The sequence below is a fragment of the Calonectris borealis genome, chromosome 15 (assembly GCF_964195595.1).
Source record: "Calonectris borealis chromosome 15, bCalBor7.hap1.2, whole genome shotgun sequence".
Taxonomy (NCBI): domain Eukaryota; kingdom Metazoa; phylum Chordata; class Aves; order Procellariiformes; family Procellariidae; genus Calonectris; species Calonectris borealis.
The window spans coordinates 11,164,062-11,191,930 of record NC_134326.1 but is presented as its reverse complement, the minus strand read 5'-3'; the positions used below and the strand labels follow the sequence as shown (position 1 = coordinate 11,191,930).

The 27,869-nt window shown below is 60.6% G+C and overlaps 1 protein-coding gene across 2 annotated transcripts; it reads left to right on the top strand.

Moving 5' to 3' along the window:
• The first annotated feature begins 1,011 nt into the window (after positions 1-1,011).
• Positions 1,012-27,572, top strand: AFAP1L1 (actin filament associated protein 1 like 1). Of its 2 annotated transcripts, none has more exons than XM_075164197.1 (19): positions 1,012-1,101; positions 15,525-15,653; positions 16,225-16,308; positions 16,674-16,774; positions 16,943-17,054; positions 17,447-17,545; positions 18,233-18,444; positions 18,778-18,957; positions 19,689-19,775; positions 20,071-20,164; positions 20,316-20,468; positions 20,935-21,146; positions 21,576-21,721; positions 22,123-22,201; positions 22,335-22,449; positions 22,637-22,801; positions 23,014-23,192; positions 23,458-23,586; positions 26,465-27,572. In XM_075164197.1, the coding sequence occupies exons 1-19, from the start codon at positions 1,086-1,088 to the stop codon at positions 26,486-26,488; spliced, it is 2,316 nt and encodes a 771-aa protein (XP_075020298.1). In that variant the 5' UTR covers positions 1,012-1,085; the 3' UTR covers positions 26,489-27,572. The 2 variants fall into 2 exon arrangements, with proteins under 2 accessions (XP_075020298.1, XP_075020299.1); XM_075164198.1 differs by having other exon boundaries at positions 1,056-1,101; positions 16,677-16,774.
• Positions 27,573-27,869: the final 297 nt, after the last annotated feature.

Below are 27,869 nucleotides of genomic sequence, written 5' to 3'. Positions count from 1 at the left end.
CAGCGTCTGGGCAAGAGCTGCCTGGGGAGAGCGGGGCAGGGCTGGCTCCCGGCTGGGCACAGGGGGATGCGAGAGGGGGGTCGCCGCCTCCCATCTGCCCTGGGCTAAGAGTGCCCCAAATGGGGAAGCCCTGGAGGCCAGCTGCTAATGCACATCTAATATTTCAGTTATTGCTTTCCCAAGGATAACTGGGTACGTGTGAAACCAAATCCCGTTTCTGTCACAGCCTGCTGTACCCAGAAGAGGGCTCAGCTGCAGTCCTGAGGCTGGAGAAATTGTCCTGGGGGTGCCAGCAGTCACTGCCCCTGCTGCCACGCGCTCTCCACGCACGGGACGCTCCCTCGCACACCCCACAAGTCTCCCAAGCCCAGGTCTCCCCTGAGGTCTTTGTTGGGGAGAGGCAGTGATGGTGGTGTGACCACCATGGCCAGGCAGAGGCTGGGTAGATGAGGGACACCAGGAGGGAGCAGATATGAAGGGATTTGGGGTGCGGGGGGAGCAGGGACAGCACGGGTGAAGCAGGGACTGAGGTGGTAAGGGAGAGCTGTGCTTGCTCACTGGGTGTGCGTTTGGGTGGGGGAATTAGTCCTGGATCTTTGCCCAAACTGAAGTTGTCCAAACCAACAACCCCCGTGGGCAGGCAGTGGGCAGGTGGAGGTGGCCCACTCTGGACCCCCACCCTTCACGGGGGGATCCCCGGGTGCTGCCGCTGCTGGGGATGCTCAATGCCCGGTGTGGGGCAGCACCTGGGGGAGATGCACGGGGTTGGGGGGGGGAACCCCGGGACACCCTCAGCCGTGCAAGGGGGGTGGAGGGAGGTGGGTGCAGCAGGGCTGCACATGGGGGGTCACCAGCGATGGGGACAAATTTTCCGCCCGCGCTGCCGGCGGGGACACCCCCAGGAGGTCTCTCGGTGCCGTGCCGGGCCGTGCCGGTGCTCGGCGCTGCCGTGCACCGAGGGAGGGGCGGACGAAGCGATTGGCCGCTCCGAAGCCGAGACCCGGCCCCGCCGGGCGGCTGCTACCGGTGACACTCGCCCGCCCGCGCCTCCCGGGGCGGCCGGTGCTGCCCGCGACTCCGGGACCATGGACCGTCTCAGCGGTAAGGGGGGACGGGACGGGACCGGGACGGGCATCCCCTCTCCCCGCCGTGCCGGGCGTGCTCACGGCGGGGAGAGGGGATGCCCGTCCCGGTCCCGGGGGGCTGGGGGTCGCGCATCCCTTCCCAACCGAGTGGGTGCAGCGGGATCCCAAACACCGGATCGATGTGGGACCCTGCCCCCAGGGTGCCTTTGCCCCCCACCAGCCCTGCGGCAGGGCCAGCTGGGATACAAACTGGTACCAGTTTCCCTTTGCTGGTCAGATGGGTGAAAAGCCAGCGGCTTGTAAGCAAGCCTGTGGGGTGTAAGCACTTGTTAGGGGAAATTATGGTCGTAGAAAGGGAGGTGACTGGTGTTTCCAGATGGAGCTGATTGGATCCAGAGAGTTTCCCCAGCTGGGGAAGATGCTGGTGGTCTCATAAAGCCATGGAGGGCCCGATCCCCACCCTGCTGGGAAGCGGCTGCGTTCCCACGTGCGTGCGATTCCCGCCTGCAGCTTGTGGCATTGGGCTCACGTAGCTGTTAGGCTTTGATCTGGGATATGAATAAACCTGCCAGGGATTTGGGCCAACTTTGCAGAGAAGGTCCTGGCTTTCTGCTGGGGCTGGCAGGTCCCTGGATGGGAGCAGAGGGAGGCTTTCAGGGGGATTGCTGCTGGCTGCTGCTGAACAGTGGCCTGGGGCTGCAGAGGAGGAGCAGGTGGTGACATGGTGTAGCATGGGGGTCCTGGCCCTTGACCGGTCCTCAGAGGTGCTAGAAAAGCACCAGCCAAAAATGATAACGGGGAGCCAGACGCATTGCTCCGGCTCTGCAGGCTGGGACCACGCTGAAGTCCCAGGGCAGTTCAGGCAGTGCTGCAGCTCTGGGTCAGCACCAGAAAGACCCGAGGGTCAAGAGTTCCCCTTCCCGATGTAAAAGGATGGGGTGGTGTTTCCGCAGTGGAAACACAGTTATGAGGAGTTTGACTCTTGGGCTGCAGCTCATGGTGTCGGTGGTCGGAGAGCAGTGTCAGTGCCCAGCAGCCCGGGAGGGGACAAGGACGGTGACAGGGACAGCCTTCCCCCATGGCTGCGGCTCACCCTGCCTGCCAGCCAGACAGGGTGGCTTTGCCAGGTCTGAAGGAGGGTGCTGTTGCGGGAGGGGTAGTGTTGTCAAATGACAGGCAATGCCAGAGCTGTCCTTCAAGATCCCAGAGGACCTCACTGGTGGGGAGAGGGGAGAGCAGAGGGTCTTGGCTTCCCTGTTCTCTTGCTGTGTGTGCTGGTGGGAGGCTACGCTGTTTGCACCTCAGGCCACCCCAAAAATCACAGGCAAGGGCCGGGAGTGTCCAGCACACTGCAGAAACCATCCTGGAGCATCGTGGAGATGGGCCCAGAGATGGTGCGGCCACTCCACGAGCTGGCCCTGCCAGGGGAGAGCCGCTCTGCTGTTTTATTGCCGTTGCTGGTGCCTTCTATGGTAGTGGCAGCAGTGCCTGCTTGCTTTGCTTTGAGTGCTTGTAATGAATTGCTGTTGGCACCTGGAGGGCTCTTTGCTAATGTAAACTTCCTCCAGACCCTCCTGCTCATCACTCAGAGCCGCTGGATCTCTCTGGGGGCTGTGGCTCGTGGAGGGAAGGTGTGGGGGTCTCACTGGCTCCCTTCCCTGGTGCAAGGGGTGCTGGGTCTAGAGACGGGTGGGAGCTCTGTGCCCCGTTCCCAGCCTCTGCCTGCTCTCTGGCAGCCCCTTTCTTCACCTGGAGCTCTGCTCAGTCCCTGACTTTCTCTTGCTTTATGATCCACCAGCTTCTTCATCGCTTTCCATGCTCCAGCTGAGCCTGCTGCCTTCCCCAGCAGGCTGGGCAGCACCCGGTGTGGGGCTCAGCTCTACACCAGTGCCTAACCTGGGGAATTGGTGCTGTGGGATGTTTGCGGAGTTGTTTCAGGTTGTGCTGATGGAGAAGTGCATGTGTGCGTGATTTGGGAGGTGATCTGTGCCACGAGCCTTTGCTCTAGCAGGGCTGTGCTCGCACATGGCTTCTCCTCATTAGTGACTCTTCTGTGACCTTTTCTGCCACTAGAATTTAGGTCCTGCACCAAACTTATCTGGTGTCTAAATCCAGCAAAGCCGGTGGAGATGTGTCAGGGATAAACTTGGCTCCAGCTCGCCCACAGGAATGGGGAGGCTGCAGAGTCGGTGGGAGGGAGCCCGGATCATTCCTGATCTGCCGCCTGCAAGCTGGCAGCAGGAATCCCGCCCGCCCCACGCACGTAGCCCGGTGGAAGGGGGTGCGGAGTGGGTGAGAAACACAGATCGGGCCAGCTGTTAGCACGCCAGGCAAGTGCCGAGCTCTCCTCCGCATTGCAGCCATTCCTTCTGCTGGAAACTCAGCTGCCCGGGGCCATCGCCTGTTTATAGCCAGGGAGCGTGCGGGGAAGGGGGCTGAGCCCACCGCGGGCTGCCCCAGCCCCACCGCGCGGGGCAAAGCAGGGTGGGAGGGCGGCCCCGAGGATCCTGATGCCAAGCAAAGCAGGAGGCACCGGAGTTATTTTTCCCCTGTATCTTCCAATATCCTTCCATGTGCAATGCTGCCCTTAACTGGGGGAAATGGGTCTCGCTGTAGGTGCTGGATCCCTCTTGCAACCAGGCTGGCTGCGCCGGAGGGGCGCAGACCTGCCCTGCCCTGCACGTCGCGGGTGCCTGCTGCGGCAGGGGCTGCTGGAGAGGGGAAGGAGAGGGCTGGTGCCCTTACTGACTGCTGCGGGGGTAGTGTCCTCCAGCCAGGGACCCTGGGGACTGTCCTATCTGCCTGGGCTGTCTGGAGAACCTGCCTCTTTCCCGCGTTTGCTCTTGACCTGGAAACGCTGCTTTCCGGTGCAAATGTGCTGAGCTGCAAGGCTGACGCACCCTCTGCTATGGAGCAGCGCCGAGCGCCGATGTGCCTGAAATCCTCTCGCCCGCAGCCAGTCCTTATCCCAGCCCAGGAAAACTTTGTTTAAGGTTTTGAAGAAGTTGTCTTATCCCAAACAGTGGGAAGGCTTTTCAGAGGAGGACAGGGAGTGAAAACTGGGCTTGACCCAAGATTTGCCTGTTGTTCAGTAGCCAAATAACTTGCTGGGGACAGGAGATAACGATTTAGCAGAATGGAGAGTTGAAGTGGTTTCTGGCATCCCAGACTCATGTCCTAACCCCTTAACCCTTCCCTACTCCAGCTACTGTCTAGTCTAGGCACAGCTAAAGCTCTCTCCTGAGAACCACACATCTCCTCCTGCATATAAGGAACCTTCTTCCAGTGAAAATTAATGGCACAGCTGTCAGTCCTGCAAAATATCTATTAAACGTCACTCTTCCAGGGCAGCAGCAGGACAGTTTGGTTGGAAACCTCCCAAGGAGCTCTGCATTGTCTCTGCCAGCCCTGCCCTGCTGCCGTGCAAACAAGGGGCTGGCACCCCCTGCCAGGGCACCCACGGGATGGCTAGAGCAGGTCCTGCCACCCGTGGGGAGGGCCCCCACGCAACCACCAACAACTTGCCTTTCATCACCCTGCAGCGCTAAAAGCGGTGGCGTTCGGGGAGCTCAGGTCCCTCCGCAGACACTGCGTTGATGATCTGCAGCCTCCGCAGTGGGGAAGGATGAAAATAACTTCTTTGGCCCTCCCTCCCCCAGGCTCCCCCCACGGCACGGCTGCTGCAGCCCCTTCCATTTTTGCTCCTGATATGCCTCCCATCGCATCAAAGGCAGGCTCTTCGGCAGGCAAGGGAAAACACTGACATTTCGTAACAGTTTGGAACGAAAACAGATCTTTGCTGCAAGGGGTTTCCATGCTCAAAATACTTTTTTTTTTTTTTTTTTTTTTTGAAGTGGGTTTCATGTGCGTGTGATCCTGGAAGTGATAGGAGGGAGCTCTGGGAGACACTGGTATGCTCTGATTGCTGGCAATTAGCAGGAGATGTGTAAGGAGCAGCCTGAAGAATGGCTTTGGCTTTCTTCTGGGTTTTTTTGATCATTAAACCCACCCAACTTGGTGATGGGGGAACAGCCCCTTTTTGGCTCCTTGTCCAAGGGTTCAGCCTCCCATTTTCATGTGATCCCAGTGTCATCTTAAGCTTTGGGAAACCAAGGTTGTAAAGGACAGAGCCAGGAATAGTAGTTACATAGGAACAGGTTGGATAGCTGGCTTTTGTGTCCTGGAGTTCAAAGCAGATACAGTGAACCAGTCCCAGCACTGTCGGAGCCACTGAAGTCGCATCTTCCCCTGTGCTCAAGCTTGTCAGCTTTCCCGCCGGGATAAACCGGCTTTCCTGCCTCTCCGCCCCTGCCCGCAGGGGTTAAGCGGGTAGGAAATGCTGTCAGCCGGTGGCCTTGCCTCTGCACCTGATGCTCCCGGCGGAGCTGGGCAGGGGAAGGAAACGGAAGGGCTGTTCTCAGCTGAGAAAATACGCTTATCCTGCCCTCCGAGGGTCCTCCGGGGCAGCACGGCCCCGGCCCCCAAACGCAGAGACCCTCTGCCATGTCCTGCCTGCTCCGGCCTGGGAACATTGCTTTCCTGCGGGGACAGGGCTGAGGTGGCCACTGAGAGGGTCCCAATCCCCCCGCCGGGCAGCGGGGACTCGTGCCCGGCACAGCTCCTGAGGTCCTGGGCATGGCTGGGGTCAGGGCAGGGATGCTAACACAGGAGGCTGGGTGCTGGTCGCTTGTCTCCCTCCCTCCCGACTCCGCGGGGTATTTCCCCACGGGGGCCTGTGGTTTCTCCTCCCACCGCCTCTGAAAAGAGGCACGTTGCATTGTGCAACGTGGCTGAAAGCGTTTGGGAAAGCAGAGCTGGCTGGTGGCTAATCCACCAGCTCCTTCCTGCAAATCCAACGCCCTCCCTGCCCACCCCCTGTAGGTGAGGGTCCCGTACCCTCCTCTGCTTCTGAGGGTCCAGGCACAACCACCTCCTGGGACTCTTCCTCCTAGAAAGATGTGCCAGCCCTGCCGGCCTCCCCGCGTCTCACTCCTGTGGGTCCAGTGTTGCATCTGAGATGTTTTGGATCTTGGCTTCAGGGAAGGGGGATGTACGGGACACGGAGAACAGCCTTTTGGGATGCAGAGAGCTTTCCACCCCCATCAGTGGGGCTGGGGTGTCCGTTTTGGAAATTTGGGGGCTGGAGGACTCACCCGGCCCTGGGTGGTAACGTGGCGGTGCCTGCCTGGGCGCAAGGCGGTGGGGAGGGCATGCCCGCGGGAGAGCCGTCATCAGCGTCGGGGTGCTGAGTCAGCGGGTTTCCCACCACGGTGCCTGCAATTAGCTGTAATTCCTGCTGTCCTGGAGGCTGAGGTTTGGTGGAGAGGAAGGGCTACGGAGAGGTGAGAGCTTCAGGTCCCCCCAGCTCCGAGCTAGCTGCAGGCAGGAAGGTGCGACGCGGGGAGGCTTCCCGGTGCTCTGCCCATCGCAGGGGTGAGCAAATGGCTCTGGCACCGGTCCTGGGGCCTCTCCCGGTGTCGGAAGGGAGCCCAGGCCAACCTGCTGCCCCCTGTGCTGTGGAGTTTGTCTGAGAAAGACTAACACCAAAATTTTGGTTGAAGAAAATACACTTTATTCTGGGTTCTGACGAATCCTAACATCTCCCCTCTGCCTGGAGCTTGTTTTTTATACATTACTCAGCAGCTCTCATCCCTGCCTGACTATTCCTTTAAAGGGCATCTCAAACCTCTCTTTTTCATTCATTATTTAAACGTGTTCTCCAGCCAGCAGCCTCTGAGCCCTGCTCCCAGGCTGGCCCGGCGGAGCATCCTGCCATGCGCCCCGTGAGGCTGGCACCGAGTTTTGAAATGTTGCCTGGAAGCGCTGAATCCGGTCCATGCAGAGCTAATGGCATTGATTGGGCTGAGCTGTGGCTGGAAACAACTTGTACGTGGGGTTGGGAGCCCCCCGGGGTTCAGGGGTCCGGGGCAGAGGGAGGAGGGTGCCCGTGCCCTGCCTGGGGGTATGAGCAGGGTCACCCTGCGATATCTCACCTGGGTGCTTTTATTTGCTCGACTTCTTGCTGTGCTCAGCAGCAAGAGAGGGCGATCCAGAACCCCCCCTCCTCCTCTGGGGTGGGGGCAGCTGCAGCCTCTTCGGGTTAGAGGGATAAAGTTTGCTTTCGGTGAGCTGAAGCAAACCACCACAGTCTTCTCCAAGAGGTGGAGAAAGGGCTGCTAAGCCGTCAGTGGAGAGGGAACAGCCCCGGCAGCCCCTGGAGAAGGAGTCCTGCTGCAGCACGGGGCACTGGAGGGTCGTTATCTGCCTGGGTCACAGGAGGTGTTTGTGGGTGATTTAATCAGCCTGTTAATTATTACCTGCACTGCTCATGAAGCTGCTTTGCTTCGATGCAAGCTGCTGTGAAGAAGGACATACCCTGCAGCCCAACAAGGGCTGCCCCAGGGGTTTCTTCCAGCAGCAATGCCGGTTCAGGGAATCTCGGCCCCTCCAATGCCCCATGGCTCTGTTGGGGGCTCCATGGGGACGTGACACCCCACCGTGGGTCACTGCCCAAGGGGACCAGGGCCCCAAGGAGGGCAGGCAGGGTGAGGGTGCTGCAGCCCTGGGGGAAGGCTGCAGCTCTGGGCATGCGGTCGCTGCCGCTGAGGGGGGGGATTTTCCACCCACAGCCGTGCTCTGAGCATGGGCATTGCCAGAAGAACCTCGACCCAGCTTGGGGCTTCACTGCAGGGCAGCACCCCTCCCCCTGGGCCATGCGGCGAGGGGTGTGCTGCCGGCACAGGGCTGGGTGGGAAGGGAACCACCATGTTCCCCTTGTTCTCCAGTTTCTCCTTTAATCCAGTTATATAGAGAAGAGGCTTGACTGGCCCCACAGCAGTGAGCAATGGTTTCTGCGGTGTGTGACCTGGCAGGGGTGTGAACACGCGTGATAATCTTTGTCCTGTGCAAGCTCGGTTGGCCTGTAATTACACTTCTCTCTATTCAGGACTCCTGTTTTCATCTGTAAGACTGGGGAGGATGTGAACCTGTCTCTCCTCCAGTGCACCGGGATAGGGATGTTTGGGGTCCTGCTCCTGTGGCCAATTCCCTCATGCCCGGTGCTCTCGGCACTGGCTGGGTGCACTGGGCACCGCAACTCCCCTTGCTCTTCTCGGCTTTTTGGGGGGTGGTAAGGACTCCAAGAAACTGCTTCAGCACAGAGGGCCAGGCTGAAGCAGGAGGGCTTGGGGTGAGCGTGGCTGAGAGGGCGGCTCTGCCGCTCGGGCCGGGTCGGACTTGCTGCTCGGCCGGTCTCTGCTGGGGTGGGTGAGCGACTGAGAGCCAGGCCATGCGATAAGGCTTTCTGCAGAGCTATTTATACTGGGGAGACGAGCTGCTGCTGGCAAAGGTACTGGGCCAGACGCAGGACCCTTCACACGAGCACTGCTGAAAGTGGCTTAGCTGGCCATGCTGCTGGGGCCGTGCTGGGAAAGGAACCCCCCCCCCGAGCTGCTGTCAGCATTGGGGTGTGCGTCTGGAGCGGACGGGGCCACAGATGAGGGAGGACCAGCAGGCACAGCCAAGGCAGCCTTCTTGCTATTTAACCTCTCTGGTTGCTCATCTCCCCCTCTCCCGTTGCTCATCTCCCCCTCTCCCAGGGCTGGAGCGGGACGGAGGGGCCCTGCGAACCCTGCGGGCTCCTTCGTGTAAAGAGAGAAGCCAGCGGGCGACTGCACGGGGAGGGAGAGCTGGCAGGGGACCTTCTGCCCCCTTGAGCAAGCAGGTTTCACGTTCATCTCCCGGGATTGATTTTCCAAGGTTATCAGCTAAGGATATTAGTTACTGTAAGGTCATGACGATGAGATGCCCAGGAGATGTGTGTCCCTGCCCTGCCTGCTGCAGCCTGGCTTTGCCAGGGCACAGGGTGTGCTGTGGGGCGGTGGGGAGGCAGCAAGGGGGTGCCGGGAGTTTGGGGGACGGGTTAAAAGGTTTGAGTTCACCTTGTGCTCCGTAATGCTCGGGGATGCTGTGGCGTCTGAGCTGGGAGCTGCTGGGGGAGCAGGGACGGCTGCTGGGGTCCTTGGGCTACTGGCAAGGGGGTTAATCACAGCGAGGGGTGGGAAGATGCACCAGCTGGGGCAGTTGGAGAGCCAGGGAGGGTGGGGGGCTCCCGGCCACGCAGGAGCCAGCCCCAAGAGCTCAGGCTCTTGCTGACATTGTTGGATGCCAAGTCAGAGGCGCTCCCCCCATCCACCCCACTCAAGGGGCCCTTGTTTCCAGGGAGGAGATGATTCATGTGCAGTGAGTGGCCCCTTAGCAAATCTTCCACTGTTACGGGGATGTTGTCAGAGCTCAAGTGTGATCATTAATGGTTGGCTTTTCTTTAAAAACCCTCCAGGCTGGAGCACGCCAAGTTGCTCCATAGCAGTACAAACAGCCACCCTGGGAGGAGGAGGTACTTTCCAGCCTCATGTTCCTGGCCCCACCAGCCCATCCCAGTCATCCCAGTTTGTCCCACACACAAGTGGTGATGGCTGGCTGGGAAGCTGAGCCTGGCTGGCAAGGATGCCCTGCTCGCCCCTGCCGCCTCCCCGGGGCTGAGTGCTGCCCTTCTCCTGCCTGCTTGGCAGGGTGCTCCTCCTGCCCGCACCGGAGAGGCGGTGGCCGCAGGCAGGGTGCAGGCAGGCAGCCGTCTGTCCTCCTGTCTTCTGCACAAAGGAACAATTCTGGGAGTGCTGCGCCGCCCCCGCCAAGGCACTTCCTCGCCGGCTGTGGGTCTGCCTCCTCCCCGTCGGAAAGAAACCTCCTTGGGAATGGGAATGGGAACAGGAACTGCCCCGGGAGCTCAGCAAAGAGCTCAGGAGGCCGTGGCCTTCCTCAAGGACCAGCAGCGGGGGAAAGCTGGCCCCACCGGGGCGGGAAGCAGCGCACTGGGACTGGAGGGGGCTGCCAACACCCGCTTCGGGCATCACTCCTCCAGTGATGCCCACAGCCCGTGCTGGGGCAGGAGGAGGCTGGGGGCAGGCAGCGAGGTATGGAGGCACATCCCTGCGCCCAGGTGTCTCTTGTAGGCGGCTCAACATCAGCCCGTGGAGAGGGCAGAGGGGTTTATCTGCCGCAGGTAACTCCCCCGGCGGCGCTGGGTCTGTTTGTCCCACAGGGCTCCTCCTGGGGCTGGGCCATCTTGGCTGCTGGGGTAGCCCCTGGCTGTGCCCCCTTCCCCAGCCCGCACCCCACCTATTTATGGCATCCCAGGAGCTATAAACATTTGTTTACTGCCGGTGGCAGCTCTAAGCAGCCCTGCGCAGGCAGGCAGGCAGGCAGAGCGTCCCGGGGCCCTGCCCGCGCCAACAGGAAGGATTTATTTTTGCTTGGTTTTTATTTTAGCTACAAACAATGGCCGTCACTCCTAGCATCCGATTTCCCCCCGGCCCCCCTCACCCCCAGCCTTCACCTGGCATGGGAGGAAGCGTGGCCGGGGGCAGGCGGAGGACACGGGAGAGCCGTGGCCGCGGGGCTGCCAGCACCTGGGGAACCGTGGGACGGGGGTCCCCATGAACATCCCGCTGCAGCAGCCTTACAGTGCTGTGAAACAGCATCTCCTCTCCCCAGGGCTCTCTGTCGGGCTGTGGACCAGCTTTGCTTGGGGTGACAACCCCACGTGCATTGTCTTATCTCTCCCCCTGAAAAAGCTGGGTCTGTACACCAGGAAACTCCTGCTTTGGCTTGGCCGGAGCCTCTTCCTCCTCCTCCTCTTCCTCCTCTCTGCAGGTTGCTGGAGCAGGACCTGATTTTTGCTCCTGTGACGGAGCAGAGGCCGGGGAGGGGGAGATGGGCTCTGCAACTGCAGGCTGCGCCCTGACCCGTAGCCGCACAGTGTGGAAGCGGGTCCCTGACCAGGGGGAAGCGCTCACGGGGTCTAAAAGTAGAGCTGGCCTGGGTGCAGGGTGGAGAGAGGTAGTGGGGTGCTGGAGGGGACAAAGCTCCTCTGCCAGCATCGTGCTTGGTGCTGCTTCTAGGGCAGGCTTTGGCAGCAGAGGAAATACTGCCCCTGTCCTGAACAGCAGCAGCGTCCTGGTGCCGGTCCCCCGGCTCACCCCGTCCCAGCAGGGCTGCCCTGGGTCCCCTCCGCCCATCCAGCCCGAGTCAGCTAATGCTAAAGCCATCTGCCGCCACGGCTCCCGGCCTTCCCAGGCTCGGAGACCTCGCTGACATCTCCCTGTCAGGCTGCAAATGTGGAGAGAAGTGAGTTTGCAGAAGGGGAGGCTGGCGTCGCTCCCTGTCCTGGGAGTGTCCAAAGCCCGAGCCCAGCAAAGCGGTGCAATCCTGCAGGATTTTGGTTGCAAAAGAAGCCCCAGAAGAAAGCAGCAGGTGGGAGCCATTTGTCAGCACCAGAGGCAGGCGCGAGGCCGGAGGTGTCAGACGAGCGAGGCAGTGGCTCGGCGGGTGGGGGACGCAAGCGTCCCTTTTCGGCTGCGTCACCTGCTCAGCGCTTGTGGCCGCTCTGATGTCATGCCACCTTCCCCCCAGGAGCCCTTTGATGTCCTGCCGCCACCTCCGTCCCCAGGCTCTGCGGTTTCACGCTGCGGTTGCCAGAGCCCCGAAGGGCAGGGGTATGCACCGACCCCAGCGCCCACGCACCCACCCCCGGCACGTGAGCCCGGTCCCCTGCCCGCTGTGGTGTGGGCACAAATGCAGGCTGGTGCGGGGTCTGTGCTTGCTCCTGCTGGCTATAGCAGAAGTAACGTGCCGGTCCTTGCTTGCTGGGTGACCTTGGGTCGGTCACGTCAGCACCCACTGCCCTCCACACAGCAACCCTGGAGCAATCTCCCCTTGCTTCCTGCAGCTACCCCATTAACCTTATTTAGGCTGGGAGCCTAACGAGCATAGGAAATTAATTCCTTCCCTTCCTCCGTTCCCCCGGGCAGAGGCTCAGCTCGGCGGGCCGCACACCCTCCTGGGATCACAGGCCTCTTTGACTGCCCCCCCCCCCCCCCCCTTGTGTTTCGGAGGATGTTTAACAAGGGAGACGGAGGGGACGGCTCAGCTGGGGGGAAACAAAGGCGCCTTCAGTGCTCGCCCTGTGCCGTGCTTCGTGCGCCCCGGCCCAGAGCTGGCGCTCGGGGCGTTGCTGATGAGCTCACCCGCCTGCCATGCCGGGCGACAAACCTCGCTTATCGGCCATTCTCGCTTCTCCTGTGCAGGGGGGTCTCCTCGCCCCCCTCGCCATGCACACCGCCTGCTTTGCCACTATTAATAGAAACCCACTTGCCCTTTTGCCCTCGGCTGGTCCGAGGAGCTGGTGGCTGGGATGGGAGATGTCCTGCACACGGCAGGGGACGGGGATGCTGGTGAGCACCATGGCCTAGGCTTCCGTGTGCAGTGTGAAGCTGATGTAGGGTGTCTGCATGGTCCCCATCTCCTCCATGGGAGTTCATGGCCAGCTGAGCACCTGCTGAGCTGGGGCAGCAGGAAGATGGGTAAGTGTCTCCCTAGATGCTTGCTGGATAGACAGAGGGGCATCTTGCTTTTTGTCCCAGCCACTTCCTTGCTAGCCCCATGCCCTACTTGCCCTGCAGCTGTGTCCTGGGCAAGGCAGGGGAGGATGTCTCACCTGGAGACCACCACCGCGTTGCTGAGCAGGAGCCTGCTCCCATCCTGCCTGTGCAGTGCTCTGCAAACACCCCAGGGACAATCTGCCCCTCCTCCCTCCTTTCCTGCCTCTGCAGAGGGGCAAGGAGACGGCCATGGGAGCCGAGTGCTTACCCTCGCTCATCACACGCATGAGGCTCTCGCGTGGCTGGAGCAGGTCCCTGCCCCAGGAGGTTCATGCTGGAGGGGGGCAGCGAGCAGAGCACCAGGAGGACCTGGGTCCTGTGGCTGCCTGTCTGCTGTGGGGTGTTTTTCTAGCTCAGGGAGCAGAAGCCCTGCTCCCCCTGTGGTTGCCCTCTCCTTCCCCGTGGGCTGGGAGATACTGCCAGCTCCCCAGGCTTGCTTGCTCCTTCTGGAGCTGTGCTGAGGCTTCACCCCCTGCCTGGGGGCTACCTGTCCCGGTTTGGCCTGCCCACGGGAGATGGGCACTGGCAAAGCCGCCCTTGCCGAAAGGGCTGGGGCTGCTGTTTAGCTTGGCGCTGGGGAGGGAGGAGGAAGCAGAAGGTCTGCGGAGATAGAAGCCCATCGGCCGGGGCGGCAGGAAGAGATTTGTGAGCTGCATCCTGCCTTGTGTCCTGGGGAGGCGGCAATTTGGGGCCAGGCACGCTGTCTCCTTGCCCGAGGGCTCGTCTTGGCTGGGCACTGATCCGCATCAACCTGCTTGTGTTGGGTTCCCCTTCAGCGAAAAAGCTTTGAAATAGCAGTTGATTTTACTGTCTGTCCCTGCTTTGGGCAGCAGTGCCAGCCTGGTCCTGGGGGACTCACTCCGTGCTCCAGGCTGTGGCTCATGGGGGTGGAAGGTGAGCACCCAAAATCCTGGGGCAAACCTGTAGCAGCCCAGTTTTTGATGGGTGTTGGGCAGAGTGGATGAGGTGTTTGGATAGGGCCCAGCAGAAGCTCGTTAAAGAATATGAGTAATGAGGATCCCCGCAGCAGCACAGCATCCTGCCCTTCCCCTGGGAAATACGCCCCGTGCCAGCCCTCGCTGCCGCCCAGCTCTGCTCTGCCGGGGCCCTTTCCCTGGCAGAGCCTGGAGGGGCAGCGGTGAGGGTGGGTACAGCTCGGGCACATGTTCTCCCCTCCTTGCAAACCATCCCCGTCACTCAGCACATCCGAGCTGCCTCTGCGGTCACCTCTGGCCTCTCCTCCTGTCCCTGGAGACCCAAAGCCCCAGCTGTGCCGCGATGACTTTCGGTTGCTGCCAAGAGAAGGGATCCTGCTCATGCTTGCGCTGGAAGAAACAGCAGCTTTTTTCTCCCACCCTCTGTAGCCTCCATAGCTGCAGGTTTGCTGCTGTCCCTGAGCTTGGCCTCTCCAATGCAGGCCGTCTCCCCCAGGCGCTGGACCCTGCAGGAGCTACCCTGGATGCCAGTGGAGCTGGGCAGGTGCGTGGTCCCGGGTAAAACGGGAGCTTGGCTTTAGATCCAGCTCAGTTTTGTCTTATTCTGCTCGGAGGAGATAAGGCACAGGAAGAGACCTGGGATGAGGATGTCGGTGCACGTGCAGGATTGGGGCTGTGGGAGCTCATAGAGATTTGGAGTCCAGAGCTTGCCTTGTTCAAGTCCTCCCCATCCTTCCCATCCCTGGCCAACAAGTTTTCCCAAAGCTGTCGGTCAGCTGCTGCCAGCACTGTACCTACTGCTTTCAGTGACAAATTTTTTTTGTAGCCCTGCTCTGATATGCAAACACCCAAGTGTTTTCTGGCGCCTTGCTGCATGGGTAACCCCACAACTGCAGTGTGCTTTTGCTTTGTAAAAACTAGCCCATGAATCACCACGTCAAAGAGAAGACCCACACTTTTATGTGTTGTGCCTGTAATGGTGATTTGCAGCGAATTCTCTTTTCCTGCTTTTTGCTGGGCTCTCCCCATCTCTCCTGCCTGGTTCTGTTTGCCGGGCTGATGCTGTGTTCAGGTTTAGTGGCAGCCCAGGAGCTGGCGGGTGCTGGGATCTCGCAGAGCAACGGGAAAGCAGATGAGCGGTGGCTTCTGGTGCGGTTCCTCTTTGCCAGGACTTCAGCTGCTCTGACCCTCTGGCCCCCTCTGGGGCCATGTGTGTTGGACGGAGGCTCAGCTAACACTGAGCGGGGTGGGGAAAGCCCCTCTTGTGCTGCAGTCCCCGTCCCCTCCCTGGGCACCTTTCAGGCCGCCTGTGTGGGGCAGGTATTGTCCCTTGGGGCAGTGACTCCATGCCTGGAGGGAAGAGTAGGGTGGCCTTGGAGCAGTGTGGATGAGCTAGGATGATACAGGGGAGGAGTGACAGCAGGGCAGAGGAGCTGCTGTTGGTGAGTGTGGGGAAGAAGGCTCTAGCCTCTATATGGGGACACTGTGGAGGTGGCACTGGGCTGGGAGGTCACGGGTGGTCTGAACACAGCAGGGGAACATGAATGTCCCCCAGCAGGCGAGGGGTGGGAGGACGTCTCCCTGGTCAGCATTGCCAGGTGGCTCTGGAGATGGCATCTGGGTTTCCTTTCCTTCCTTCCTTCCCTCCATCACAGCGAGGGGGCACCAGCAGCAATGATGCACTGTCAGGCGGACAGAGGTGTAGTTTTATCTGCATGGAAAAGTATGTGTGCTGAGCCCTTTGATAGCAGTCCAGTAGCCCTGCAGAGCTGGTGTTTCCATTCACGGGCTCAGCAGGCTGCATCCCGGCGTCTGTGTGCAGGTCGAAGAGCTTGTGCATGGAAGGAGCATGTGTGCACTTAGGAAACACCGCCTGAGCCACGCTGGGCCAGCTGGGAAAGACCCCCATCCTGCGGTCTTCCGTACATTCCAGCCCCTTCTGCCTTGTCCCAACCCCAGCACCCCAACACCACCCTGGCTGAAGGGCTTTTTCCTGCTCCCCCCAGTGCTGGACCAGCTCCTGCCAGAGCTCAGCATCTTGCTCAAGCTGCTGGACCACGAGTACCTGAGTGCCACCACGCAGGAGAAGAAGCTGGCTGTCTCCACCATCCTGCAGAAGCTGCAGCCACCCGCAGGTCTGTGTCCCGCTCCCGCGGTGCCCGGTGGCTGTCCCCAGGGGCAGTGGGTGTCCCCAGCAGCTGCCCCAGGCCAAAACCCCAGCGGGGTAGGGAAAACTCCGCTGGGCAGGGATGAGCTGCCTCTGTGCCCAGCGCCCAGCATCTGCTCAGGCCCCTTGGGGTGCTTTGCTCCCCGCTCTCGCTTCCCAGCTTCTCCCCGCCCCGGGCACAGGGGCTGGCGTCAGCCCTGCCGTGGCTGCGGGGGGGCTGCTCCCTGCGGAAAGGCCGCTTCGCAGAGGTCTTCCTGCCACCCATTTCTGCTGAGCGCAGGGGTTTCCGCGGGAAGGCCAGGAGGGCCATGCACCTGGGGCTTCACAGCCTTCCCACTTTCCTGCCTTCCTGGGGTGGGGTGGCAGCACCCCTGGGGGCTCCTCTGCTCCCCGGGCGCCTGCTCCAGAGGAGCACCCCATGGCACAGTGGGGTGGGCTGGCCTGCGTCCTTGGGTTGGTATTTGAGGGGAGGAGGGGTGCCGATGCTCGCCCCGGCCACCCTGCCCACACCCAGGCTGAGAACATCCCCTCGCTCCCAGGGAAGGACGTGGACTACATGTACGTCAACACGGCATCCCTGAGCAATGGCACCAGCTTCGTGGAGTCTCTCTTCGAGGAGTTCGGTATGTGTGGGCAACCTGGAGTGACTCCTGGGGGTCCCACTGGGTGGGTGCTGTGCTGGCCTCGGGGTCCCTGCTGACAGTGGGAGCTCTTGGGGTGCCCTGGGGAAGGAGGTTAAAAGCTGCATCTTTGTGTCCAAGGTGGGCACCATCACCCTGGGTGCTTGCTCCCACTCCCCTAAAGCTGCCTGGGGGCTGGCCATGGGGGGTCCGCACACACCCCGGCCCAGCTGCATTTACCAGCAGTGCCCAATTCCCAGCACCTTGGCAGTGAAGGGCCATGGGTGCTTGCCTTGGAGGTCCCTGAGGGCATGGCTGGGGAGGCCAGCTCTGAGGTTTCCTGCTCCCTTCACCCTCTCCGCTTACAGCAGACTGTGACCTGCGGGATCTCCAGGACATGCAGGAGGAGGAGGGGGACACCAGCGATGGTGTTGGCTTGGAGCTGGCGAGGAGCCAGACTGCAAAAGCCGTAAGTCCCTGAGTGCCCACCTGCTCTGCGAGGTCTGCTCTGCACCCGCCCGGGGAGGGGGCAGTGGCCGGGGCTGGGACCCGTTCCTGTCACTTGTCACAGCAGTAGCTGCTGGGATTCATGGCCCTCTCCGCTGCCTGGCTAATGCCGGTGGTGCTTCTGCCCTAGGTTCCTGTGGACCCTGCTCCACCGCTGCCCACCACCCCCCCGCCTGAGGATTACTATGAGGAAGCCCTGCCCCTGGGCCCTGGCAAGGCGCCCGAGTACATCACCTCCCGCAGTGAGTCCCGCTCCGCACCGGGATGGCAGGAGGGTGGGGGGAGCCCCGCAAGCTGCCCGCTGCATCCCCCGCCCGCCTGCCCGCATGGTAAAGCAGGCAGCCCTCGGCGGGCGTGACGGCTCGTCCCAGGGAAGGAAACGTGGCTGCTCCCACCAGCATCGCTCCTGTCCCGCTTCCTTCCCATCCTGCTGTGCTGTTATTGCAAGGAGCTGTTTGGTCTGGCTTGGCTGGGAAGGGGGTGATGGGGAGAGGTCGGAACTGCGCGGGGACCGATGCTGAGATGCCCTGGGAAGGTGTGCTTTGCTCTGCCCGGCTCGCAGGCTCGCTGCTTGGAGCATCCCTGGGGGGAAACCAGGTGTAACAGCCCCAGCTGCCCTCTGCCTCCTCCGCAGACAGCTCCAGCCCCCCCAACTCCATCGAGGATGGCTATTACGAGGATGCAGACAGCAACTACCCCGTCACCAGGATGAATGGGGAGCCAAAAAACTCCTGTAGGTATCCGGGTGCCCTCGCCGGGGAGGGGAGAGCTTCGGCAAAGTCCAGCCCCGAGATGGGGGCTTGAGGGCTGGGCTGGGGGCCAGTGGGGTTGAGGCTGGAGGACCTCACGTGTGTCAGAGGCTGCTGGGCAAAAAGCAAGGAGCGTGGAGTGCTGTTTGTCATGCACGCCAGAGCCCTCATGCTGTGGAAGGGATGTCACCAGCATGGGGAACAGGCGTCCCTGCCTATGCAGCTCTTGTGTCCTGCGTGAGCTGCCTCTGCCACGGTGGAGGAGACCTGGGGCAGGGACACCACTGCGGAGCCCTGCTTCTCCGTGCCCCGCACGGGAGGTGTGGGGTAGAAGGCTGGCGCGTGATTCTCTGTTGTGGGTGGAAGGTTTAATCCAGGCTTTCAAAGTTTGAGGCTTGCAAAGAAATAAGCCAGCCCAGGGGTTTGGATAGATGCACCTGGGACCGGCATTTGGCCTGCGAGCATCCTGCCTGGTTTGGAAGGGAAATGGAGACAGCCGGGGTCAAAGTGCTGCTGTTTTCAGGGGATGACATGGAGTCCATCCACCGCAGTGCCCAGCCCAGGCTCTGTGCTGGAGCCCGCTGGGCGCAGGGAGCCCTGGCAGTGTGCAAGCATGCCCGGCAAGCAGGGCCCCGGGTGCCATTCGGGGTGACTTGCCTGCTTCCTTCCAGACAATGACTCGGATGCAATGAGCAGCTCTTACGAGTCGTATGACGAGGAGGAGGAGGAGGGGAAGGGCCAGCAGCTGACACACCAGTGGCCGTCGGAGGAAGCCTCCATGAACCTGGTGAAAGATTGCAGGATTTGCGCTTTCCTGTTGCGCAAGAAGCGCTTTGGACAGTGGGCCAAGCAGCTCACCATCATACGGGACAGCAAACTGCTGGTGAGCCCAGAGCTGGTGGGGGACAGAAACCTGCTGGTGGGCTGGGAGGAAGGTCAGGTCCAGGCTGAAGAAAAGTAGCACTATCCAAGCCAAGACCCTGCCCCAAGGCTGCCACTGCCCTTGCAAGTGAATGGAGGGCTCCCCTCTTTTGGGACCCCATGGAGTGAGAGGGCACCCTGCAGCCCTCTGCCACCGAGGCTGTTGCACAGACTGAGCCACCTCTGTCTGTGCCACCTGAGAGGGACCCTGAGAAGGACCCCAACTCTGCCCAGCACGGCGGTGGTACAGGCAGGTTTTGGCCGAGCCCTGAGCGGTTCCCTTTGCTTCTCCTAGTGCTACAAAAGCTCCAAGGACCGGCAACCACACGTGGAGGTGCCCCTGGGGTCCTGCAATGTCATCTACGTCCCCAAGGACGGGCGGCGCAAGAAGCACGAGCTGCGGTTCTCGCTGCCGGGAGCCGAGGCGCTGGTGTTGGCCGTGCAGAGCAAGGAGCAGGCTGAGGAGTGGCTGAAGGTACTATGGCTGCCCCCCGCTTTGCCCGGGGGGCCGCAGACCCTCCTTGGCATCCTCCCTGGCGGAGGCGGGGCGGGGGCTGCCCTGGGAAAGGTCTTGCCCCCCTGGAAGGAGAGGGGGGCTTTGCTCCCATTTCTTATCGGTCTCGGGGGGCTGGCCAGCTGCTTCCCAGGGCCTGGGCGTCTCCGGCGCTGATAGCCCCTGTGGAGTGGGGATGTTTGCTCTCCCCCTCCTCTTCCCTGTGGCCCTTTCCTGCCTTTGTTCAGGGGCGGGAGGCAGGGGCCGCGGGGAAGGGGCCGCGGGTGGGAAAGGAGCCTCTGTGCACACCACAAGCCCAGCTGTTACCCCAAACGTGGGAGAACAGGGTCATTTTACATGGCCTGGGCAAGCCACGCTCTGCCTGCCTGTAAAACGGGGGGTCATGAGGTGTCCTGTGCTGGCAGGATGACTGTGTGGCTTGGCACCCAAGTCCCTCACTCTGAGATTTCCAAAATCTCTGACAAAATCTGCAAAACTGGTTGCAGTTTTGAAGGAGTCAAGATGTGTGCAATCCCCCGGGCAAGCTGGGCTTGTGCCCCGAGCAGGACTCACTGTCCTGTCCTGCAGAGACCAGGACCTCTCTCCCCATGGTTCAGCCCGGCTCTGGCAGCGAGATGGAAGCGTGCTGAGCCAGGGAAAGTAGCCCTGGCCCTCGGGTCCGTTTAAGTGGCTGCTGGGGGCTGTCTCTGCAGGTGATAAAGGAAGCCAGCAGTCCGGCAGCAGGTGGGATGGAAGCCCCCACCTCCCCGGTGATGCCGTGCAAGATGGACCTGGATAAGGTGATAGTTTCTAACCGCCCTGCCGAGGTGCTGCGTGGGGCTGCTGCGGCCCTGGGGAATGCGGGGCCAGGGGAGCACCGAGCTCCTGGGGCTGCTTGAGGAGTCCTTCCCACCCTCGCAGCAGCTCTGCAGGGCTTATGGGGCACCCCACCGCTGGGGAAGGGGAACGGGGCTCCCCTGGTGCCGGGGGACGTCCCAACCCTGCGTGGGAGGGATGAAGGGCCGATAGTGGTTGTTGCTGGGGGCTGCGCGGGGGGACGCTGCTGACAGGGTGCCTGCTCCGCTCCCCCCACAGCGGCTGTCGCAGGAGAAGCACACCTCTGACTCGGACAGCATGGCGGCCGGTGAGACCGGCTCCCCGGGGGCCCGCAGAGAGCCCGGCGAGCACGGTATGGCCCCTGCCCCAGCCAGGCAGGCTGTCACCCCGGCCGGCGGGGCCAGCTGTGTGCACCACAGCTGGGGAGCATCCTCTCCCGGTGAGGGGGCATGTCCCGCTGTGACATGCGGCGGGGGCACACAGCTACCCTGTCCTCCTTCCAGGGAAAGGCAAAAAGAGCGGCTTGGCTGACCTGAAGGGCTCGATGAGCCGGGCGGCAGGAAAGAAGATCACCAGGATCATCAGCTTCTCCAAGAAGAAGCCTTCCCCCGAGGACACGCAGACCTCCTCCACCGAGGAGGACATCCCCTGCTGTGGTTCGTGCGGGCCGGGGGCAGAGACGGGGCTTGGCTTGCGCAGGGCCGGGAGCGGTGGGGAGCTGGCATCCTTCCCCCCAGCCTGGCCATATCGGGGGCAGGCAGGGGTAAAAGGGCGGTGGGGTGGGGGCAAGCTCACCGAGCTGCTGGAGGGCTGTGACACTGCCTCAGGCTGCAAAATGGTGCCCAGTCTCGGGTCTGCAAACTCCCGTGGTGTGTGGGGAGGGGGCGAGGGGTCACCCGTGTCCTCCCAGAAAACAGGCTTGGGTGACTGTGTGGCACTGAGCTGGCACCTCACCTGGGTCTAGGGGTCCCAGCCGGCTCTCTGTGGGGAAACTGAGGCACAAAAGGACCAAACGAGTAGGGAGCCATGCTGTAATCTCTGGGCAGCCCTGTCTCACTAAAGCCTGCCCGAGGTCCGGCTGAGCAGGCGCTGAGACCCTTCCCTCGGCCTGCCGCCCCCCAGGCTACCTCAGCGTCCTGGTTAACCAGTGCTGGAAGGAGCGCTGGTGTCGCCTGAAGGGCAACACCCTCTACTTCCACAAGGACCGCACCGACCTGCGGACCCACGTGAACGCCATCGTCCTCCGGGGCTGCGAGGTGGTCCCGGGGCTGGGCCCCAAACACCCCTTCGCCTTCCGCATCCTTCGCAACGGGCAGGAGGTGGCGGCGCTGGAGGTGAGCGGGCAGCGGGGCGGGCAGGGTGTGCCAGTCCCGTGAGGAGGGGGTTGCCAAGTTGGGGGAGCATTTTCTGTGATGATCAACGCTCGCATGCAAGCAGTGCCTTGTTTTCCCCTCCCCTGCGCGTTAAGGAAGCCCAGGGCATCGTTTGGGTGAGCCGGGGGCAGCCGCGCAGGTATTTGCAGGCTGGAGGCAGGGATGAGGCTGGCAGGGCTGAAGCAGGCAGGTTGCAGGGGGTGGCTGGAGGTTTGGGACTGGGACCTCCTGCATGTGCCCGAGTGCTTTCTCTTGGACCCTCCTAAGTCTTGCACACACGCTTTGTGTCAGAGGGCCCTTCTCCACAGCAGGGCTTTGCATCGGGAGGCAGGAGCGAGGGCGAGGGGCCGGGAGCTGGGCGTGCACCCCAACCTTTTCTCTCTCCTGCAGGCAAGCTGCTCCGAAGACCTGGGCCGCTGGCTGGGTCTCCTCTTGGTGGAGACAGGCTCACAGACGGCACCAGAGGCCTTGCACTACGACTATGTGGACGTGGAGACGATTGCCAACATAGTGACGGCTGTGAGGCACTCCTACCTGTAAGGCTGTCCTCCCGCTGTGCTGCGGCTGGGAAGGGGCCGAGCCGGGGGCAGAGTGTTGGGCTGGGGAAGGTGATCCTCAGCCCTGTGTGTTCCCTAGAAAAGGCACGAGTGGGGCACGGGTCAGACACGGTTTATGCTGTGATCTTGGGGAGAGCTGGTGTCCCCAGGCGGTTCCCGAAGCGGGGCAGTTTCCCTTGGGCAGGATGGAAAGCGGAAGGTGTTTCATCAACGCTGATGAAGGACTTAAGGGATACACCTGGTAGAGTAGGTAGGGTAGGGTAGAGTGCTCGTGAATGAAGCTGGGAGAGCAATGCAGAAAGCCCTCTGAGATGGAAAGGCTCACTGGGGGGCTGGCAGGGATGTCCTGGAAAAGAAGACCCCCATCCCTCCTCCCGCAGGTGGGCCAGCTCCTCCCAGGACCACCGGCCAGACTCCTCCCGCGTGGTGTACGATGACGTCCCCTATGAGAAGGTTCAGGTGAGCGTGGGTCAGGAGCTTGCCCTCTTCCATCACTATGGCTGGGCTACAGAAGATGCCCTGGGGAGCCTTGGCCAGGCCACGATGGCCCTGTGGGTGTTTCAGCACGCTTTCCCTCCCGTCCCTGCCGCAGGCCGAGGAGGAGCCGGGGCGGCCGGCAGGAGCCCAGGTGAAGCGCCATGCCTCCTCCTGCAGCGAGAAGTCGCGGCGGGTGGACCCGCAAGTCAAAGTGAAGAGGCACGCGTCGAGTGAGTGCGGGGACCCTGGCCAGTGCAGGAGGACGCTGTTCCCCCAAGAGGGTCTGCGGCCAGGCTGCGGCTGGCTGGCTCCGGCACACGGGTGATGGGTTGTGCTGCGCCAGCTCAGCTGGACTGCGGGTGGCATCGGTGCTGCTGGGGCCAGAGCCTTCATGACGGGCTCTCCTTGTGCGTGCAGATGCCAACCAGTACAGGTACGGGAAGAATCGGGCTGAGGAGGATGCCAGGCGATTTCTGACAGAGAAGGAGAAGCTGGAGAAGGAGAAAGCATCGATCCGCAGCGAGCTGGTGTTGCTGCGGAAAGAGAAGCGAGAGCTGCGGGAAGCCATGAAGGGCAGCACGGGTAGGTTGGTGCCATCCAAGTGCTGTGGCTGGGGATGCTTGAAGGCACTCGGGTACGGGGGGAAGGCTGCAGAGCTGGGGTGGGATGGGGACGCTGGGCTGGCGGTGGCATTGTGGCCGTGAGCTGGTGTGCAGGGCTGGCAGCCCCATCTAGCGTCCCTATCCAGGAGGATAGGTAGCTTTGTGCTGAGCTGAGCACGCTTGTGCAAGCAGGGTCAAAGCTGCAGGACCTGGAGCAGCGGGTGGCGGTGCTGGAGGAGCAGTGCCGGCAGAAGGAGGAGCGCCGCGTTGACCTGGAGCTCAAGCTGACCGAAGTGAAGGAGCGGCTGAAGCAGTCACTGGCGGGAGGGCCAGCCCTGGGGCTGGCTGTGACCGGCAAGACTGAGAATGGGGTATGCACCCCTTCTTCCTTGCTCTCGCGGCTCTGGCTTCCCCCAGCAATGGTGCTTGGGGTGGCGGGGGGGAGCAGCATGTGGGGAAGAAGGGACATCCCTGCTGCTTTGTCCTATTGTGGACAGAGGTGGGAAGCAAAGCGTCAATTAGGTTTGGCCACGTCAGTTTTTACCTCATGACAGTTTGTGCTTTTTTTTTCCCCTGGCTGTCTCTGCTCCCTGGGTCTCCTAAATCCTCCTCTTTCTTGCTCCCCCTTTTCCACAGGAAGCTACAAACAAGCCAAATGGGAGCCCCCCTGAGCACTTGGTCCCTGTTAACTGTGCAGCCGAACTGAGGAAGAGAAGCCCCTCCATCCTCCCTGCCAACAAGGGAAATGTGCTGCGGAAGGCCAAGGTCCTGCTTTGCTCCCCCTCTCCTCCCCAGCCCCACGGGAAATCTCATCCTTCATCTTGTCTCTCTTCCTTGACCGTGAAATCTGGGGACCTAGGATGCTCCCTACCCCAAAAGCAAGGGGTACTACCAGGGTCCCCTGCAGCACTCACTGCTGGCATGAGCCCAGCTTGCAGGAAGATTTAGGAGGTGCAGAGCTGGGTGGGCAGAGGGGAGAGCACCATAGAATCATAGAATAGTTTGGGTTGGAAGGGACCTTTAAAGGTCGTCTAGTCCACCCCCCCTACAATGAGCAGGGACATCTTCAACTAGATGAGGTTGCTCAGAGCCCTGTCCAACCTGACCTTGAATGTTTCCAGGGATGGGGCATCCACCACCTCTCTGGGCAACCTGTTCCAGTGTTTCACCACCCTCATTGCAAAAAATTTCTTCCATATATCTACTCTAAATCTACCCTCTTTTCATTTAAAACTATTACCCCTTGTCCTATCGCAACAAGCCCTGCTAAAAAATTTGTCCCCATCTTTCTTATAGGCCCCGTTTAAGTACTGAAAAGCCGCAGTAAGGTCTCCCCGGACCCTTCTCTTCTCCACGCTGAACAACCCCAATTCTCTCAGCCTGTCCTCATAGGAGAGGTGTTCCACTCCCCTGATCATCTTCGTGGCCCTCCTCTTGACCCACTCCAACAGGTCCGTGTCTTTCCTGCGCTGAGGGTTCCAGAGCTGGACGCAGTACTGCAGGGGGGGTCTCACCAGAGCAGAGTAGAGGGGGAGAATCACCTCCCTTGACCTGCTCGCCACGCTGCTTTTGATGCAGCCCAGGGTACGGTTGGCTTTCTGGGCTGCAAGCACATATTGCTGGCTCATGTCCACCTTTTAATCCACCAGTACCCCCAAGTCCTCCTCGGCAGGGCTGCTCTCCATCCCTTCATCCCCCAGCCTGTATTGATACCGGGGGTTGCCCCGACCCAGGTGCAGGACCCTGCACTTGGCCTTGTTGAACCCATGAGGTTCACACGGGCCCACTTCTTGAGCTTGTCAAGGTCCCTCTGGATGGCATCCCGCCCCTCAGGCGTGTCAATCGCACCGCTCAGCTTGGTGTCATCTGCAAACTTGCTGAGCGTGCGCTCGATCCCGCTGTCTGTGTCATTGATGAAGATATTAAACAGAACTGGTCCCAATACGGACTCCTGAACGACACCACTTGTCACTGATCTCCATCTGGATATTGAGCCATTGACCACAACCCTCTGGACGTGACCATCAAACCAATTCCTCATCCACCAAACAGTCCACCCATCATATCCATATCTCTCCAGTTTAGAGAGAAGGATGTTCTGGGGGACCATGTCAAAGGCCTTACAGAAGTTCAGATAGATGACATCCATAGTTCTTCCCTTGTCCACTGATGTAGTCACTCCATCACAGAAGGCCACTAGGTTGGTCAGGCAGGACTTGCCCTTGGTGAAGCCAGGCTGGCCATCTCGGATCACTTCCCTGTCCTCCATGTGCCTTAGCATAGCTTCTAGGAGGATCTGTTCCATGATCTTCCCAGGCATAGAAGTGAGGCCGACAGGTCAGTAGTTCCCAGAGTTCTCCTTTCTACCCTTTTTAAAAATGGGTGCAATGTTTCCCTTTTTCCAGTTACCAGGGACTTCACCTGACTGCCATGATTTTTCAAATATCATGGAGAGTGGTTTGGCAGCTACGTCAGCCAATTCCCTCAGGACTCTGGGATGCATCTCATCAGGTCCCATAGAGTTATGTATATTCAGGTTCCTCAGGTGGTCACGAACCTGATCTTCTCTTACAGTGGGAGGGACTTTGCTCCCCCAGTCCCTGTCTTGCGGTCCTTCCACTCGAGAGGTGTGGGAAGAGAGGTTGCCAATGAAGACTGAGGCAAAAAAGTTGTTGAGTACCTCAGCCTTCTCCTCGACCGTTGTTACCAGTTTGCCAGTCTTACTCATTGGGGGGGTACACTTTCTGTGACCTTCCTTTTCTGGCTGACATACCTGTAGAAGCTCTTGTTATTCTTTGCATCCCTTGCCAAGTTCAGCTCCATCCACACCTTGGCCTTCCTGACCCATCCCTACACAACCTGGCAGCATCCCTATACTCTTCCCAGGATACCTGCCCCTGCTTTCACTGCCCTTTAGTTTGACCAGCAGGTCTTGACTCAGCCATGCCGGTCTCTTGCCTTCCTTTCCTGACTTCTTATACCTGGGGATTGAGAGCTCTTGCGCTCTATGGAAAGCGTCCTTAAAGATCTGCCAGCTCTGTTCTCTTCCCTTGTCCCTGAGGGCAGTTTCCCAGGGGGTCCTATTGACGAATTCCTTGAACAGCTGGAAGTTTGCTTTCCTAAAATTCAGGGTCCTGACTTTACTCTTTGCCTGACTCGCATCCCTCAGGACTGTGAACTCCACCAGTGCATGATCACTGCAGCCCAGGCTGCCTCCAATCTTGACATCACTGATGAGCTCTCTTGCGTTGGTGCCCATCAGGTCCAGTACTGCATCCCCTCTGGTAGGGCTGTCTATTACCTGGCTTAAGAAGTTATCCTCAATCCACTCCAAGAGTCTCCTGGATTGCCTACAGCTCGCCGTGCTACTTTCCAGCAGATGCCAGGGTGGTCGAAGTCCCCCAGCAGGACGAGAGCCTGTGAGCACGATGCCTTCCTGTAGCTGGAGTAAGAAGGCTTCGTCAATAGGCTCCCCTTGATCGGGCGGCCTCTACAATGCCCAGGGCAGGGCAGCATTGACCCCAGGCTTTGAAGATGCTGGGTGGTCCAAAACCCCCAGCAGGGAGGGAGGTTCTCAAAGGGCTCAGTGCTCACTTCTCCAGCGATGTGTCCTCATCCCCCGCTTTTTTTCCTTTCTCTGCAGGAATGGGAAAAGAAGCAGACTTAAGCCAGGCTGCAGGAACGCCTGCCGAGCCCCCACCAGACACTGGGGCTCACGGAGGAGCTACAAGCCCCCTTTCTCCAAGGTGCCGGGAGGGTGCTGGGAAGGCATGGGGGAGAGACGCCGTCCCACGCCCCGCCGCTGCGGCACCATCTGCCTCATGGACAATGCTATAAACCATGGGGAAGGGGGCGGGAGGGGGATTTGGGAGGCGGGTGGGGAAGGGGAGTCCTTTGTGGATCAGGGTCACATACTACTGGGAAACCCATCTCTGGGGGGAGCCTCCCACGAGGCCGGGAGTTCGACACAAGGTGTGTGTGCCTGTGGTGATGCATAAGGAAGGAGGGGAGAGCCCAGGGGAATGCCCGAGCAGGCATTCCGATTTATCAGGATCAGCTTGTGCCACCATGGGGATGCTGGAGACCGGGCTAACACTTTCCAAAGCGACCACGGACTCATTGGGGATTTTGGGCTGCCTCAGTGTTGGGGTTCATAAGCTGCTCAGGACCGGACACTTCAGAGACGCTGATCACTCACCCTGCTCACTGCTCCCAGCTCCGCAGGGTCTCATCTCAGGGTTCCTCATGTCTCGAGCTCGCTGTGCCTCAAGCAAGTGCCCTTGTCCAGTATTTCCTTCTTGTCCTCCAGGCAGTAAGGGTGAAGGCACCCTGGCTTCCCTTGGGAATGAACGAAGCTCAAGTGTCAGCATTTGAAAGCAAATTAACAGTGGATACCTTTCAACCTTGCTAAACAGCTTAGAAGTGCTGCAAAGGGCTGAGGCTGGAGGCAGCCCGGCTCTCTCTGCTCTAGCCCCATGCCAGCTTTTGGGGGAGCAGGGAAAGGCGGGGGGGGTTGTCTCCTGGCCAACAAGCGCATTCAGACTATTGCTGCTGCAGTCAGACACAGTTTGCCAAGGTATGTGGTCAAAATGGAGCGAAGGGAAGTTTAAAAATTAAAAAAAAAAAAAGGATGCTTTCAAATGAGGGGACTGGAACAGAAAAGAGAAATAGAGGAAGGTCATTTAGCACAGGCAGAAACAAGGGACAGGAATAAAAAGGAAAGGCCCAGGCTTTTGGCTGGGAACAACGAAGCCGGCCCGTCGCCCACTCATGTTAACAACTGCCACAATTAACCTTTGGAGCTCGCTCTTTCAAAGCCCTCTTGTTAGTAACTAGGTAAGCAGCTTTTAATAAAAACGCTGGCACTGGCATGCCCCTTCCCCTGGTGTAGGGAGCATGGTGGGTAAACTATTCCTGCTTGTAGTGAAATGGGCCAGGATGCGTCTCGGGTGGGCTTGGCATCCCTGCGGCAGTGGCTGCCGGGGCCGGCAGGCTGGGTGAATCTCGTATGCCACGTTAGTGACTGCAGTTAGCTCAGAGCCACGAGC